The sequence below is a fragment of the Ursus arctos genome, unplaced genomic scaffold, assembly GCF_023065955.2.
Source record: "Ursus arctos isolate Adak ecotype North America unplaced genomic scaffold, UrsArc2.0 scaffold_2, whole genome shotgun sequence".
Taxonomy (NCBI): Eukaryota; Metazoa; Chordata; class Mammalia; order Carnivora; family Ursidae; genus Ursus; species Ursus arctos.
Genome location: NW_026622874.1, coordinates 59,522,921 through 59,540,883, shown reverse-complemented (window position 1 = coordinate 59,540,883; position 17,963 = coordinate 59,522,921). Strand labels below are relative to the sequence as shown.

General features: G+C 42.6%; 1 protein-coding gene across 9 annotated transcripts in view; it reads left to right on the top strand.

Moving 5' to 3' along the window:
* The first annotated feature begins 1,642 nt into the window (after positions 1–1,642).
* The window catches only part of UAP1 (UDP-N-acetylglucosamine pyrophosphorylase 1), a 56,676-nt gene continuing 40,355 nt past the window's right edge, over positions 1,643–17,963 (top strand). For 4 of the 9 annotated variants that reach the window (XR_008960285.1, XR_008960284.1, XM_044390680.3 and 1 more), the window contains exons 1-2: positions 1,646–1,851; positions 9,478–9,814. Coding sequence is in view for 6 of the 9 variants with exons in the window: in XM_044390680.3 (XP_044246615.1) it covers positions 9,535–9,814 (280 nt within the window). In the remaining 3 variants the exon portion in view is untranslated. Of the gene's footprint in view, positions 1,852–9,477; positions 9,815–17,963 lie in introns of all 9 variants that reach the window. The other 5 variants (XR_008960283.1, XM_026517241.4, XM_048225025.2 and 2 more) reach the window with 2 other exon arrangements.

Sequence of the window (17,963 nt, the reverse complement as noted above, 5' to 3'; positions counted from 1 at the left end):
GTATATTTTTAGCAATCAACAGTCTTAAATTCTCTTTCTTTCATTAAAGGTCACAGTGCTCTATTCAGTCATATCATTGTGGACAGGCTTCTGGGTCTCTTTAAGTAGAACCTGAACGTACTAATGAGAGTGTATTTGTTCTTCTCAGTTATGAAGGACTTGAGAGAAATGTTCCTTATGGTATCAGGGATCCAAACGACAAGAGGCTTTCCAGATAGTGATAAGTATTCAAAGTACCCAGGACCTAGAAAAGCACCTGACACAGGGAGAGCACTCAAATAACAATAATTAAAAGTTCATTAGTGTTCATTCTGTTTTACATTCTTTACTTGTATTAACTGGTTTCATCCTCACAACAACCTAAGGGCACTTCTGTTATTGCTTGTATTTTATAGATGAGAAAACTGATGCATGCATCAATTAACTTACCAAAGATCATACTCAATAAAAAAGCTGGAATTCTGTCTTCAGATCCCCTGCTCTTAACCACTACACTATATATCTTTCACATAAATGGAGGAACTTCAGGGATCATGACAACAGGAGAATATTTTACCTCCTGAATACGAATCTACCAGCATTACTTACCAAGTGTACATTTTTGTTACTTAATGTGGTGGGTGATTTTGCAATCGATTAAGTAAATGAAAAGACTCTTGTACTTGAGGTAGAGGAAAGGCACCTAAACGCCTGAAATTCTTTGTTAGTTGCTATGTTAAATCTAGGTGTGTTTTGGTATTTCCAACATATTGGACTTCTTGCAAAACTGCAAAGCCCAACGCAGCTCAAAATGTAAACCCAGCTTCTAAGGGCTCCGTTCTGAGCTTATAACCTGCATGTGCACACCCACAGAAGGTCTGTAACAGGACTGACAGTATACACAGGCAATTATAAACCGTGGGCCGTGCAACGGCCATGGAGGTCACCCAGTCCAACCACCAGTTTCATGTCCAATACTGAGGAAGTAACACAGTCACATAGAACGGACATCTGGGCTCCTTCTCACTGGCGCGCTTTTCATTACCTAATACTTTTGCTTGCCTTTCCTCTCTTTCCCTGCCTGTTTGTGCAAAAGTAAACGGGCCTGGCTTCCCGCACTTAGGACCAAAAACGCCATAAAGCAGAAAGAAAGTCGGAGCCCTTGCAAGAAGCCGCCGACCCAAGACCAAACAGCCAGCCCAAGGTCAGAGGGCGTCCCAGGTCCGCCCTCCGGGGTCGGTTCGCAGGCACGGCCGCATTTCGTAATCCTCCGCGCGGCCCTTCGGAAATCCACTAGCCGGATGACACCGTTCCCCGCCCAACTCCGTTGTCCGCTTCTTTTAACTGCGTGCGGCCGAGGCGCTGGGCCAGAGGACGACTAAGAACCGTGGGCTGGCACCTCGCGGGACCAGATGTGACGCCAAGGTTCACCGGGGACGGTCGCGGAGACAACTGCCCGCCTCCGGCCTCACCCCCTCCAGCTGACGCAGCGCACACCTCTCCCCGTCCGCCGCGCGCCGGGGAGGGGGGGGCGGGGCCGCCCGCGGACCGGACTCCCAGCGCCGTCCCCATTGGGCCAGGGAATGAGTGACGCGCAAGGCCCCGCCCCCTCGGCGCTTTCCTCGCCGCCGGCTCTCGCGGCGCTGACGTGGCCGGGCGGGCGGTGGCGGCTCCGCCCGGCGCGGGTAGCCACTCGTCGCTGCGAGAGAGGGGCGGGGTGGCTGGGGCCGTGCTCCCCGGGCCAGCTCGTGGCCCGCCCCGCCGTCCCGGCCCCCCGGATGAGGGTATATATTCGGAGCGGGCGCGGGACGCCGAGGAGTGGCCGCGCGCGGGGAGCCGAAGCCGGGCGGAGTCACCGTCGCGCCGAGGGAGGTGAGCGGCTCCCCGCCCAGTCCTGTCTTCTTTCCCCGCCACCCGCCAGCCCGGAGGGGACGCCGGGGCCCGGTCCCGCCACGCGAACGCTCCCACGGCCACGTCGGTGCTCGGCGCCCGAGCCTGGCCCTGGCCGAGGAGCCGCCCGGCGCGCCCCGCAGGCGCTTCCCGTGCTCGGACTCCTCGCTGGGGAGGGCGCCGCAGCCGGCCGGGGCTTTGGGGAGGACCGAAACGGGCAATGTGTGGAATCGGGGGTTCGTCAAACGGCTGGGGGTGGGCCTCACCTGGATGGCGGGGGGGGGGGCGGGAGGGGCAGGGGCCTTGAGGTTCTCGGGCCGGGGCCTTGCGGACAGTTTGGGCAAGCTCGGGGGCCTCCGGTGGGGACAAGTGGTCGTTGGAAGTGTCCGCCGGGAACGGGGTGGGCCGTCTGGCGCAGAAGAGGGAGAGAATTCTGAGGGTGTCGGCAGGGAGGAGTGGATATATCTGCGGAGAACGTGAGAGGGGGACAAAGCCCGCTTGCCCCTTTTTGTTGGTTGGTTGGTTTTAACACTGGTGGTGGGAGAGGGTTGGTTTGTGGGGTTTCCCCTGTCTTGGCCACGCAGGAGGATGGGATTGGAAGGGATTGGAAGGCTGAGAGCACACATGTGCTGAACATATGGCTTCCTGAAGATTGTGTTAAGTTTGGCCTGATGTTGTTCTGTTTTTATTTGTGCCCGGTTTATGAAATCTGAAATCAGGTAATAGTGATTATGATAATATGAAAATGTCATTATGTAGTGCTTTTAGTTTAAGGACTTTTAAGGTGAAATTGTTTACTTGTGGACAGAAGGGTTTACAGGAAGCTGAAGGCAGTTTCTATTCCCTCATTATTAGTGAGTTGGCTCCCTTAGCTGGGATTAAGAAAGACTTCATAGGCTGGGCTGCCAAGCATTTATAGGATTCAGTGGTTATGGCTCAACTCCAAGACTATTTTTCCAAAGTTCTAAGAAGTTTACTTATCAATTTTGGGGGCATATATAGCAGAAGAGATAGGGGCAGGAGGGAGACCAGGATAGGAGGGGAAATACTGGATTTCTTTAATAGTGGTGTTTAAATTCTAATAAAGGTATATTTGATCATGGTGGATTTTTACCAAATTTGTCATTGTTTCTGATGCAGATGTATTAGGCTATGGGCGTATACCAAATTCTGTCATCATTTCTAGAGCAGATCCTTGACTTTTTCAGACTTTGCTTGTCAAAATAAAAATCCTACTCTAACTCTTGTATTCACTATTGCTTACCGTTACACATACATCCAGACCTCTTACCAGAATTAACTTAGCACATGTGACCTTGTCAACCTTTGCAGACCACCAATGGTCTAAGTCCAGGTATCAAAGTTTAACCTATGTAGGGAAAAATTTAACCTATGAGTTGTCTTATTTGCATGGTTCCATTTTCCCAAGCATCTGAAGGTAGATGGGTATCCAGTGACTCCTTAGGAAAAGATTGATTTATATCTTAAAATGTTTGCGTATGTGTTTTAGTAGGCAGGGACTCTCCACGCTTGACTGTCATTTGAGGGTGTGTGAGGAAGGCTGGTTTTATTGTCTTTATGAGGAAATGTGTACACAGGGAGGTGGAATGATTTGCACAGGGTCAGTTGATGGGGAGGGACCAAGAACTACGATTTCCGATTCTTCACTTACCTGGTTGCCTGATCTTCCTGCTATAGTATGCTCCTTTAAATTTGGGCAGAAACAGTAGTATAGATGAGGCCTTAGGAAAGTCCCAATTCGTTGGAAGATAGTTTAGTAGAAAGCTGTCTCTCTCAACTTTTTTTTTTTACATGATGTATTTTTTTTAATTAAAAAATAATGGTATCACATCTCTTGAAATCTATATAAATCAATAGAAATGCCTTTTAATATCCTAATACCTGTCCAAGGCTCAGTCTTCCAATTTCTTTGCTTTTCTATCCATCTGCACTTGCCAGAGGATCTCATTAAGTTCATAACTTAATATCATGTATGCTGATGACCTTGAAAGTTTTATCTTTAGCTCTAGTATCACGTTTGAACTTTACTACATTCTGCTGTCTCATCAACATTTCTGTTTGTCTGTCTAATAGGCACCTCCAGCTTAACATGTCCAGAAGTGGAGTGTTGATTCCCACACTCTCCACACGCATTTCTGAATCTGCTCCTGTCCTAACGTTTCCCCACCTCAGTAAGGGGCACCACCACTTGCAGTCCTCTTTGCTTGATTCCTGTCTTCCTCTCTGTCTCCACATTCCCCCCATTACCTAATCCTGTAGGATTAGGGTCCACATCCACCACCGCTCTAAGCCAACATCATCTCATCTGGACTACTGCAGTAGTTCCCTAACTGCCGTCTCTGCTTGCTTCCACTTTTCCCTTCATGACAGAATATTTTTCCACACAACAACGAATGATCCTTCTGAAACCTAAATCAGACCATGAAGTGCCCCTGCTCCAAATTCTCCAGTGGCTTCCCAAATCCCGGAGTCCTTACTTTGACCAAAAGGCCCTACTTGATCTGCTCAGTGTCCGCCTCAATTACAGTCACTCGGGCTCAGTCACTGTGCTCCAGCTGTGTTGACCTCGCACATTCCTGTGTCCCTAGAATGTTCCTGAGATACTGGCTTGCTTGCTCTCTCTTCATTCGGATGGATTGTCAAATGTCTCAGAGGTCCCACGTGACCACCCCATTTAAAATATCCACCATCCCCCCCCATTGCCCTTTCACTGCTTCGCCCACTTTGTTCTTCTGCTTAACATTTTATATGTTTCCCTGTCTCGTACTGGAATGTGGGCATGCGTGTTGTCGCTTTGTGCGTGGCTGTGTCTGTGTCCCCTGCATCAGCGCCTGGCAGACAGTAAGTGCTCATTAAATATTGAATGAATGACTCGCACATGTAAGTTAAATAATGTTCCTTCATAAATTGACTATTGACGTATCTCTGCATGTGAAAAGGAGACTTTGAACAGGAACCTCTTGGCCTGTGTGAGGTTGTGGGCTCATCATCTGTCTTTGAACAGAAGTAGCAGCACTGAAGCACGTTTCAGCCTCATCTACAGCCACATGCTGCCCATATCCCAGCACCATGCCTTGTTCCTTGAATATATTTCTTTACCTGAACCACTTTTCATGCCGTTCCCACTGACTGGGTTTTCTTTTACTTCTTGCAGGCAAACTTTTCATCCTCCACTGCCTACCTCAGGTGGTAGCTCTCCTTATGTTCTGTAACTCAGTGAGTGGTCTGAAGCACAGATTTCACTTTTATAATAGTAGCTGATAACATTTATGTTTTTTATGTGTCAGGTACTGTTCTAAGTGCTTTTCATTTTAATTCAGTAATCCTCTTACTCTTAGAGGTGAGTACTGTTTTTATCCTCATTTTACAGATGAGAAAAATTGAGGCACAGAAAGGTTAAGTTAACTTGTTCAAGGTCACAGAATGAAGAAATAGTGGCGCTGGGGTCTGAGCCCAGCCAGGCTGGCTCCGGAGCCCGATGCTGACTTCCATCAGCTCTCCTGCCTCTCTTACACGAGCTGTTGGGTTGAATTCTTAGTATTTCCCCTGCTTATGAGAGTTACTGTCTGATGCAAAGATCATAGGCGTTAGAGTCAGGTTTATCTGGGTTAAAAATTTCTGTTTTTCTGTCTACTGGGTACGTAGCCTTTGGCAAATTACTGAATCTCTTTGAGCCTCGTTTTCTCATTGGATGTAATGTTACTTATGCCTCTGAACCTGGTGAAGAAAATTTTATTGTTTCCATTTTGCAGATGAAATTAACAGAGGTGAAGGTATCTATAACTTGGCCCAAGGAATAGAGCCAGGAATAAAAGTCAGTTCTGTTTGATTCCTAAACCAGTAAAGATTCACTTGAAGCTGGAGTATGTGAGGCAGGCCTTTAAGGGTGAATGGGATTTCAGTAGATAGGAGGGACTATAGGAAGTACTTGGAGGAGAGGACAGGGGTCTTAGGTGACAGCAAGGTAGAACTGTCCCACCTTGATAATAGGGTTTCATTTTTGTTTCATATAGAAGCCTTAACTTCGTTAGAAATCAGTGATAACTCATAAGGTGGATTTTATAAATAGTATTGTTCGTTTCACACTTGAAGCATTATATCCCTAAAGTAAATCTAAATAACAAACCAAAAATAAACGTTGGGAATATAAACACTGAATCTTATGTGCTCATCTAATTTGAAGTTGATTTGATAAGAGTCCTGAAGCCAGTCTATCACTTCAGTTTTAGGACACCTTATTTAAAGAAAAAAAATTATAGAAGCTCTGAGCCTGTCTCTATTGTATGATAATACGTTTCCTGAATTTATTTTTGAGTGGACATTAGTTAAAATTATTTCTGAGCAATTTCTGATTTGGATCAACGTGCCCAGTACTGAATAAAAAGTAATAATGCATTTTATTTTATTTATTTTTTATAATAATTTTTTATTGTTATGTTAGTCACCATACAGTACATCCCTAGCTTTTGATGTAAAGTTCCATGATTCAGTATTTGCATATAACACCCAGTGCACCATGAAAATGACGTATTTACTCATCCTGTGAAGTTCTTCACCTGCTTATCCTGTACATTTTTTCTTTCTCCATTCTGTTGGTTTGTGAACTCATTTCTGCAAAGTGAGTCAGATGTAAGAACATCAGTTGTGTCTATATTTCTGAATAAAGTATAAATAATGTACTCTCTCTCACTGCTTTCTTTTATACCCCACCCCCACCCCCGCAGTCTTATCTCCTGAGAGGCAGTATCGTATAACGGTTAAGAGTGTGACTTTAAGAGTCAGGTTGTTAGGGTTTGAGTCCAATCTCTATCACTTTACTAGTTTGGAACCTTGGGCAAGTCATCTCTGGTGCAGTATCTTCCTCTGTAAAGTAATCCCAGCAACAGTAGCTTAGCGTTGTTTGAGGATTCCACGAACAAGTATCTGTAAAGCAGTTAGAATTGTACTGTGTCACACAGAAGTGAGACGTAAGCGACAGGTGTTATTATTGCTGCCTCAGGGAACAGATGTAGGTTCTCTTAACCTGAGTTTGTAAATGGTGTTTGATGTTTAATAGTACTGATGAGATAGATACTGTTATTAATTCCACTTTACAGGTGAGGCATAGAGAACTCCAGAATATTGCTCCAAACTACGGTGTCTATTACTTACCACTATTCTTATGATAGGAGATAGCAGGCTGTTTGTTTGGTACCTTTTTTTCCTGTCCTTCACGTCTAAGCAGCTATAATGCGGTGATGATTCTTTACAGTGACCCTCAAATTTCTCCCTTTCACACTTATTTCCTTTGCAACTAATCTGGTTCAGAACTTCAGCTTTTCATACCTGCAGTTGTCTTTGAACTTGTTTTCCTGCTTCTAGTTGTTCCTCCTTACCATTTCTTTTATCCCATTGCTCTTTCTCTCATCTCTCTAAAGCATGGTGACATGGCCCTGTTGAGTAATCTGCTGTGGGCTTCTTGTTATTCTGTTAGGTCTAAATTCCTTGGCTTGGTTCAAGGCTCTTCATGGTCAAGTCCTACCCTACATCATTTCCCATCATGCTACATAGAACTTCAGCTTTCTTGACTGCTCTCTGTCACACAGGCCGACTCTGCTTGTTTTTTGATTTTATCTGTGTAATCTGCTCAACCCTTGAGGCACGCACAGCTCGGATCATGCTTCCTTTGTGAACTCTTTCTAGACAACGCCTGCCTTCTCTTGCATTTATCTAGAGTAGACAAGTAGATTCAATATTTCCTCTTTCTCTTATTTTTGAATAGTACACAGTTTAACATTTTGCTGTATTACATTGTCTTATCTGTTGATTGTTATGTGTGAATTGTTTGTCCCTTTAGGGTTCAATTCTTAGTAAAGATAATAGATACGTTTTTATTGTTTCTCTGTAGAAGTTGCTGTTGAAATAAAATGATTATAGGTGTTCCTGGAATTTTTTAATTCTGAATGCAAAAGAATCATTTCCATCATTAGCACTAGAAGGAGAGCAGTTTTTACTAAGAAGTCAGGTGTTCCTTCAGTGGTAGCTCATGGTCAGAGGAGTACTACAGAGGCAACGAAGTGAGGTAGTCAGATTGTGAGCCCTCGAATTGGACCGTCTGGTGGGCTCACATCCCAGCTCCACTGGTTGGCCTGGTTGTGTTGTCTCTCTGCCTCAGTCTCCTCAATGGTAAAGTAAGGAAAATAGTAGTAGTACCTATGTTGTAGAGTACGTGAAAATTAAATGAGACCTTGTAGGTAAAGTTCTTAGCGCAGTGCCTGGTTTATAATGCTAATTAGTATTACAATTAGTAATACTAATTGTCTTACATGTTTATTTTTAAATTTTTAATTATTTTTATTTTTTAAAATTTTAATTCCAGTATATTTAACTTATGGTGTTATATTAGTTTCAGGTGTACAATATAGTGATCCAGCAGTTCGGTACATTATCCAGTGCTCATTGCGATAAGAGTCCTCTTTATTTATTTTTTTTAAAGATTTTATTCATTTATTTGACAGAGAGAGAGAGACAGCCAGTGAGGGAGGGAACACAAGCAGGGAGAGTGGGAGAGGAAGAAGCAGGCATCCAGTGGAGCATGGAGCCCGATGTGGGGCTCGATCCCAGAACGCTGGGATCACGCCCTGAGCTGAAGGCAGATGCTTAACGACTGAGCCACGCATGCGCCCCAAGAGTCCTCTTTAATCCCCATCACCTATTTCATTCTCCCCACCTACCTCCCCTCTGCTAACCATCAGTTTGTTCTCTGTAGTTAAGAAAAAGTCTGTTTCTTGGTTTGTCTCTTTTTGTTTTTCCTTTGTTATTTGTTTTGTTTCTTAATTTCCACATATGAGTGAAATTGTGATATTTGCCTTTCTCTGATTGACTTCACTTAGCATAGTACTCTCTGGCTCTATTCATGTTGCTGGAAGTGGCAAGATTTCATTCTTTTTTATGGTTGAATAATATTTCATTGTGTACACACACACACACACACACACACACCCCATATCTTTATCCATTCGTCAGTTGATGGACACTTGGGCTGCTTCCATAACTTGGCTATTGTAAATAATGCTGCAAGTAAACATAAGGGTGCATGTATCCCTTTGAATTAGTGTTTTTGTTTTGTTTTGTTGGGTAAATGCCCAGTAGTGCAATTACTGAATCATAGGGTAGTTCTATTTTTAACTGTTTGAGGAACCTCCATACAGTCTTCCACAGTGGCTATCCAGTTGCATTTCCACCAACAGTGCACGAGGGTTCCCCTCATCCTCGCCAACACTTGTTTCTTGTGTTTTTTATTTTAGTCGTTCTGACAGGTATGAGGTGATATCTCATTGTAGTTTTGATTTGCATTTTCCTGATGATGAGTGATGTTGAACATCTTTTCGTATGTCTATTGGCCATCTGGATGTCTTCTTTGGAGAAACGTCTGTTCATGTCTTTACAAGTTGGATCTCACAAATCTTGTGAGGGAAAGGCAGAAGTTAATTCCCTTAACATGAAGTTTTTTTTAAATGTACTTATTTGTAGTAGGAAAAGGTCCTTTGGTTTTGAGGTTGGACTTTGACCTGCCATCAATTCCTTTTTTTTTTTTTTTTTTTTTAGGTTTACAGGTAGAGAGATTACACCTTGATCGTCACAAAGCTTGGCTACCAGAGCATTATGAATGTTAACGATCTCAAACTCAGGTTGTCCAAAGCTGGACAGGAACACCTGCTACAGTTCTGGAATGAGCTGGATGAAGCCCAGCAGGTGGAACTTTATGCAGAGCTCCAGGCCATGAACTTTGAGGAGCTGAACTTCTTTTTCCAGAAGGCCATTGAAGATTTTAACCAGTCCTCTCAGCAAGAGAAAATGGATTCACGAATGGAGCCTGTCCCTCGAGAGGTGTTGGGCAGTGCCACCAGGGACCAGGATCGGCTGCAGGCCTGGGAAAGTGAAGGTACTGAGCATGGAATGTTCATTTTAAAGTTTGTAATGAGATATACCGGAGGTATTAAAGTAGTTGGATCATGTAATGATTGTTTGGACTCTCCTCCTGACTTAAACCAGGTGGCTGATCAGAAAGCGACAGATTATGTTGCCAAAACTTCTGCAGCGTCTCCCCTTGCCAGCATGCTCTTTTCATTTCTGTTCCCCACTCAAGGCTCTGCTCATTCAAGTCTTAATGTGCCTCTAGTCTCTTTCCTTGCTTATTTCCATACTTCTAGATTTCCCACCCTGAAGCACAAGTTAAATGTTTCATTTTATGCTGGCTTTATCGAGAAACCTTACGTAGCCTGTATTTCCAGTCTGGTCTCCTCTATTTCCCTCCATTCCTACTGCCCCATACATTTTAGCTGGACCAAATAATTCTCTGAACATTATGTCTTTTCTGCCTTTGCTCATGCTTATCCTTGGCTCGGACTGGCCTTTGCCCCTTCTCTGTCTAGCTGGGTCACCTTGAAAGCTGATCTGGAGTTGTGCTATGCAGTGCAGTGGGGCATGTGGGGAGCATACATTCATCTTTTAAGGTTCTTTGATCATGACCTTTTCTTCAGTGTTCCAAGTTGGAGTTATTTGTCCATGCATGGCTTCCATTCTTTCTTAGAATAAGGGTTGCTTGTGTCTGTCTTCATCATGACACTGTGGACTCTTGAAGAGCAGCACATGTCCCGCTCGTCTGTGTGTGTCACAGGGCATTTAGAACAGGGTTTTAAGCAGTTAGAAGTTGGTTGACCAATGTTTGTTGAATTGCCCCCATTTTTTTCTTCTAAAGTGTATCATAAAATCTGTCCCCATGACCAGTTCTAATTAGTGCCTTTGAAAATGGCAGAATAGCTCAAATGTACCTTTCCTGGTGGAGTTCAGAGCTGTGGTTTTTATAACCCACTCTTCTCTGTAAGTGATAGTGACTGAATGTTGCAGCTCAGGCCCTTGAGTGTGCACGTTCCTTGTCAAATCTGGACCTCATGTCCTCAACTGTAGAATAAACAGATCTGACTAATGCGTTTCTTTCCTTTGTAAAAAATGTTACTTTATTGCAAAAATATCAAGGTAACAGAAACACTACAGAAAAATTGCCCTTAACTGAATCAGATGTTTTTATTTGCTCACATTGCCTCCTATTACTTGATGATATGTATATTTAGTTTTATGGATGTGCAATAGTAGTATTACAGATATAATCTTATAGTCTATATTTGTACCACAGTGTTGCTATTTTTGTTTTGTCTTTCATTCTTTGGCTTTCCCTGTTCCCACAAAAAAGACTGATACTTGCCATTATCAACCTTCCGTATACAATCCATGTCTTTCTCTGAGCATACAGATTTAATGATTTTCAAACTGTGTTCCAAGGAACCCTAGGGGTTCCACTGCTGGGGAGACTGCTCCTGTAGGGAGGGGGAATGGATACTAAACATCTTTGTCTCTAACTCCATCTTCCCATTACAAGAGCAGTTCTAGTTTGACATGTTTAATGTATTTGATCTTTACATGAGGTTTTATTTTAAAAGGGCTTAGAGATTAAAAAATACCGAAAATAATTGGATGATCTCCAGGAAGTGCCCTTTTAGATCTTAAGTGCTTGGTAGACGCTAACTCAGCTTCTTAGAATAGGGCTCTGCCCCTAAGCTGTGAGAGAGTGACTTCCAGATGGATCCTTCTGAGCGGAGAGCTGTGGTGATACTCTGACCCTTACTAACTGTGGATTCATGAATCCTCCCCTCCACCCCTGGGTTTCAAAAAGGCTATTACAACAGAGCGAAAGTCACACGGGGCTCTTCATATCCTCAGGTATCCCAGTTGCCTGTATTTCTCCTTGTGATTTTATGATATTTTATGAAGTCTTCAAATGAACTCCTGTGGAAAGCCAGAGCTTTGACCTTGTATAACAGGGACCATGAGCAACAGTCTAAACCTCCTATAATTTGAGTCTTCTTGATGACCTTTTTGTTGGAATCTGTGGAACTAGTCTACTTTTATGACTTTTCATTTAACTGAAATCTGGAACTATTACAACCAAGTATACTACAAGAAAGTATGGAACGAACTTCCTTTTGGCTTATTGTCAAGGGAGCAATATTTATTTGTGGCTTAAACAGTAGGGATGAAGAAGGAGACTTTGTTACTTTTCATTCACTTAGCCAGAAACTTCCACGTGTGTGCAAATTCATAACAAAAAAATGAAGTTTTTGCAGTAAGTTATCAAGGGGAAGAGATTGCCGTTGTGAAGATTCTTTTTTTTTTTTTTTAAGATTTTTTTTTTAATTTATTTATTTGACAGATAGAGACAGCCAGCGAGAGAGGGAACACAAGCAGGGGGAGTGGGAGAGGAAGAAGCAGGCTCATAGCGGAGGAGCCTGATGTGGGGCTCGATCCCATAACCCCGGGATCACGCCCTGAGCCGAAGGCAGACGCTTAACCGCTGTGCCACCCAGGTGCCCCCGTTGTGAAGATTCTAATTGTTATATTTCAGATAGGAGGAAGATCCTGGCAGTTGTAGCAAAGACAGTGACCCCCTGTATCCCCCTCCTCAGGATGGGGGAAATGAAAGCATTGTACAGTATTTTTAGACTGTCTGGTGGCTGTTGACACTAAAATGGTCATTTTCATGCCTACGGTGGAAAATTATTTCTGGAGGATAGATATATAAGTGACCACTGTGCTCCTTGTTGAAGAGAGATCTTATTTTAATTCTTTATTTTTTTAAGATTTTATTTTTAAGTAATCTCTACACCCAATATGAGGCTCAAACTTACAACGCTGAGACCAAGAGTTGTATGCTCTATTGACTGAGCCAGCCAGGCGCCCCTTAGTGCATGCACCTGCGAGCGGGGAGGAGGGGGGTGCGGTGCAGAGAGAGGGAGAGAGAATCTCAAGCATACTCTGCACCCAGTGCAGAGCCTGTTGCTGGGTTCTTTCTGATGATCCCGAGATCATGACGTGAGCCAAAATCAAGAGTCCAGTGCTCAACCGCCTGAGCCACCGAGTCATCCCTAATTTAATTCTTAAGGAGCAACTGAAAGATTTCTATCTTACAAAGCTGAGAGAGAAGTAATTAGAAGCTTCTATGAGAACATCATTTTAGTAAAGATACATTGGAAAAATGTATTTGCTTAATTAAAAAAAACCCCATCTTTATCAAAGAAATTCATGCTTATACTGAGCATAAAACGGTCTTCCAATTTTATAATAACATATTAATATCCAGTATTAGCTTCTTTTGTCTATGAGACACTTGAAAAAATTAATCTGAATGGTGCTTTTCTACCATATAGCACTGTGGTAGAAAAGTAAGTGGATTGCTTAGAAAAAATATATTCATAACATTATCTCCTGTACATTTTCTGAAATCTAGTACAGTGATATTTTCAATAGATTTGTTTTATTTTAAAAACAACACATACTGGGGCGCTTGGGTGGCTCAGTCGTTAAGTGTCTGCCTTCGGCTCAGGGTGTGATCCCAGAGTCATAGGATCGAGCCCCACATCAGGCTCCTCCGCTGGGAGCCTGTTTATTCCTCTCCCACTCCCCCTGCCTGTGTTCCCTCTCTCGCTGGCTGTCTCTCTCTCTGTCAAATAAATAAATAAAATCTTAAAAAAAAAAAAAAGTAACACATACTTATTTTAGAAATATTGGAAAAATAACTAAAAATTACAAAGGAAAAACTATAAATCTCTGCTATCCCACATTTCAGAGATACTCACTAGTAATATTTTATAATATTTTCTTAGATACACACACACACTGGGATTATGGTTAGTGTATAATTTTGTAGCCTACTTACAAATTTGTTATGAAAAATTTCAAGCATATTTTGAAATGAATATTTAGAGATAAAAACAGTATAATGAATCCCACATATGGATCACCTTGTTAAATATCAAAATTTTGCTACTTTTGCTTTACCTATCCCTCTTTTTCTTTTTCTTGCTGTAGTACTTTAAGACAAATCTCAAGCATCATGTTATTTTTACTCTGAGTTCAGTATTCATCTCTACATATATGGATATTTTCTTACTACTCACGGTGCTATTATTATACCTCGTGAAATTCACAGTAATCCTTCAGTACCTAAAACTCATTCAAATAGTGATTTCCCTTGTAGTCTGCTTTTTGTACTTGACATTTTTGGGAAATAGTTAATCTATAAAATAATAGTTTTACCTGTACAATAGGATTAAAAGTTAAAGACGTAAAATATCTTTTCTGACTTTCTTGGATAGTCTTCCTTTATTTCCTCTAGTTTAATAGCCTGTTTACCTGACTCAGTGTCCTGAGAGTGCTGACAGTTTAAATGGAAAGTTCTGGCAGTGCTGTACTTCACACGCACCTGTGCCATCCTCCTCGTTTCAGGCGCACGCCCAAATCCGGGTGTATGCGAGGCACTAGTCCAAGCAGGAAGTTATCCAGGAAGCGTTTGACCTATTCCAGTCACTGTAAACTCTTCTCTTTGTTTCTTATAAATGTTATCAGGAAAAGTTCTCAGACGTTGTTGGGCCTATGACACATGACTCTCCAAGGAGAGAGATGTACTCCAGTCCGGGAAACTGCTCACTCTGGCTTGGTTTTTTTTCTTTTTTAACCTCTGATTTGGTCTCTGTTCGGTCCCTCTGTGGGAGAGCTATGAACTGTCCTCCAGTGGAAGAATGGAAAGGGTGTTAATAGTGCTGTACTTTCCTGTTTTTGTTTCTTAGTTTTTTTCTATATTTCTGTAAACGAAGTTTTGGGGTAGGAGAAGCTCATAATTTCCTAATTGTCACATGGGTTAAGTACATTTATAATTCATTAACATTTTTCAGATAGGTGTGATGCTGCCCGTATAAAATTTGTTATGACAAATACAGTTTAAAATCAGGTACTATTGCCGCATAACTGAACAGCTTACCGAATTTTGTTGGCCCCCTTAATTTCAAGCAGTATTTTATGTGTCATTTTAAGACAGATAGTATTTATGTGTCACACACTCTTTAAACATTGCCGTTGTATTGCGGTGACCCGGATGAGGTGGACGAGGGCTTCAGCCCATGAACGCACATTCTGATACTGTTAACGTCTGTAGCTGCATTTAACTCTTGAAATGCCGCTGGCCTTGATACTCTAGGGACTGCTTTCTTTCCTGGTGTTTTTCTCTGCTCATGAGATGCATAAGCAGGAAGAGGTGAACGCAGAAACTTTTTTATTGTAAATACACGTGGACTGTGTTATAACTCATTGTGATAGTTGTGGTCAGAGGGAGGTGAGGTGTAAATGTAGGTCTGCGTGGAATTGGACACCTGGTAGGCGTAATCTCCATGCTTCTCTTAAGATGTAGTGATTGGTTGGGTCATCAGGTGCATAGATGGGAAAAGGTTTGAAGAAAGTATGGCAGACAGGGGCTTAGGAAACACTTATTTGCATAAAGGATGAGGCTACCATGAGCTGCTGGTTAGAGAGCTATATATAAAACTGGAAAATTTGGAAAACTGGAATGAAGCTATGATTTAGGAAACTGATCCTGGGGAGAGAAAAGTTTATACAGTGATATTGTGATAACTGGTTAGTACGTGTGGAAAACACTGGTTGGTGCTGGGTGGCCATCAAGTGACCTGGAGCCAGGACACAGAGCTGGCCCTTGGAGCGGGCTCCTAACCTTTTCTGGGTAAGGTGGCTGTGGGAAATCATTGACTTTTGGACTGAAGGTAAAAGAAGGATGTCAGAAAGGATGACTAGAGCCACATTAACAATGAAACAACTTGGGGTGCCTGGGTGGCTCAGTCAGTTAAGCGTCTGCCTTCAGCTCAGGTCCTGATCTCAGGCTCCTGGGATCAAGCCCCACACCGGACTCTCTGCTCAGCGGGAAGCTTGCGTCTCCCTCTGCCTGCCCTTCTGCCTGCTTGTGCTCTCCCTTTCTCTCTCTCTCTCTCTGTCAAATAAATAAATAAATAAATAAATAAATAAAATCTTTAAAAACAACAACAACAATGAAACAACTTAAAACACATGTTCTCAGTGAAGAAAATAAATAGTACAAAGAGAACAAAGGCCTCTGTGTCTAGATATTTATCTGGGACTTTTTTTGAAGATGTTTAGAAATATTTCTAACACCTTTGGTATGTGGGGGTTCAGACAGGCCAGACTTACTTATCTGCAGTTTTGCAGCGGTGCAAAGCCTGTTTTGCAGCAACACTGAACTTGAACAGACAGGAGACTATTGAGGAGCGTATCCCACTGGATGGGAGTACAGGGTCCTATCTCGGATTTGCTGGAGAGAGCATATAATGTGTATGCACTGTTGAAGAGTTCTGCCTTCTGAAACAGCTCTGATCCACCGGGTTAGGTAGGGGATTATGGACCTGTATTTAATTGAAATGAGGCTTTTTGGGTCGATGACAGCAGAATTAAACTTATTCCCTAGAAACCATAGTTTCTGTGATAACTCAGGGAATAACCAAATGTAAAACAGTTTCCAAAACTGCCTTCTGTCGTCCCTGCTCCCTTCAAAATGCTTCATTTTGTCTCAGTCACTTTGGTACGTGGTGATTATGGTGCTTGCTGAAGGTGGGTGCAGATCTGGAATGCTGTTAGAAATTTCAGTGTTTGGCAAGTTTTGGAGAATGTGGACTGTACCCGGCAGCTTTTGCTTGTGGGGTGGTAGGTGGGAGAGACTAAAAAAAAAGGTAGCACAACCTCTCATGAATTCAATGGAAAAGAGAAGAAAGGGCAGGAAAGAAACAGGAAGGAAAATTTAGAGCCCTGAAACCTCTGGTGTTGTAATGGATCTGTTCAGTGTTTGGGTGTGAAGAGACTGCCGGAGGCTGTGCCGTGCACGGCAAACCGGCCTGGAGTGAGTTTCTGATCCTTCTTCACATTTACTAGCGCTGTGAAGGTCCTGCAACGTCTCTGAGCCCGTTACCTCTCACTTGGGGGAAATTATTCCTACCTCTTAGATTAGCGTTACTAGTTTGGGGTCTCACTATTTTCACACCTTGATAAGGCACGGTGGAATGCTATGGAGAAAAATCACAAAGACAGTTCTGGTTCTAGGCAGGAAGAAAGAGAAAATCAGATCTCAGGGAGCTAGCTAAGCATAGCTTCATATCAAAGCTGAAAATTATGGAAATATCGGATGTGCTTTTAAAGTTTTGGATAGCTGGATAGTTGCTGGATCATGTTCTTGGGCTGTATTTTACTGACTCCTGAAGATAGATTGTAGCATTAGGACAAGAGAAGGTTCTGAGTTTATAATGGTTTAGAGTATTTCTTTAAGCGCTCCATGTACTAGCACATTAGCTTTAGGAAAGCCTAACACATCAAAAACATAAGGCACAAAGTTGGTAAATTAGACAACCCCCATTACCTCAGGATATAAAAAATAATAACAATGGATACTGGCCACCACTGCCCGCTCTGGGCAGTGGCCAGCTTCCTTCCCAGTGTCTGAGGATTTCAGAAGATAAGAACAAATCCCGTCAACCATTGCTTGATGTCATCTGGCATTTTCTAGCTTCCTGGAGACCCAGTTTCCTTGTCGCCTCTCCCCACAAACGACTCTGCCTTGTGATGCTGTCGGGTCCGGCTCTCAGAAGTGGTCTCTGGGAAACAAACTGAGGGCTTCAGGGGGTGGGGGGTGGGGGACTGGGATAGGCCGGTGATGGGTATTAAGGAGGGCACGTATTGCATGGTGCACTGGGTTTTATATGCAAATGATGAATCGTGGAACACTACATCAAAAACTAAGGATATACTGTATGGTGATTAACATAACATAATAAAAAATTATTAAAAAAAAGTCAGATTTAACAACTTTAGTGATGAAAGGGGATTTTACTTTGATGTTGAAGTATGGGCTTTCTTGCTGTTATTTTTCTTATTGTACTTTAAAAATAAAATTCTGTTTGCTAAAAAAAAAAGTGGTCTATGGCAAAACTTGTTTTTTTTTTTTAATCCACACTGAGAGCCTCTCTTGTTAATAATATTTACAGTTTCATTTGTTTGCATTTGGATCTTAAATCCATCTTGAATTATTTTGATTCAGAGAATAATATTTTGATTCAAGCATTATGTTTGGTTATTACTTATTGCTGAGTATTCAGCCGATGCAGACTGACGGGCTTCCCGACAACGGG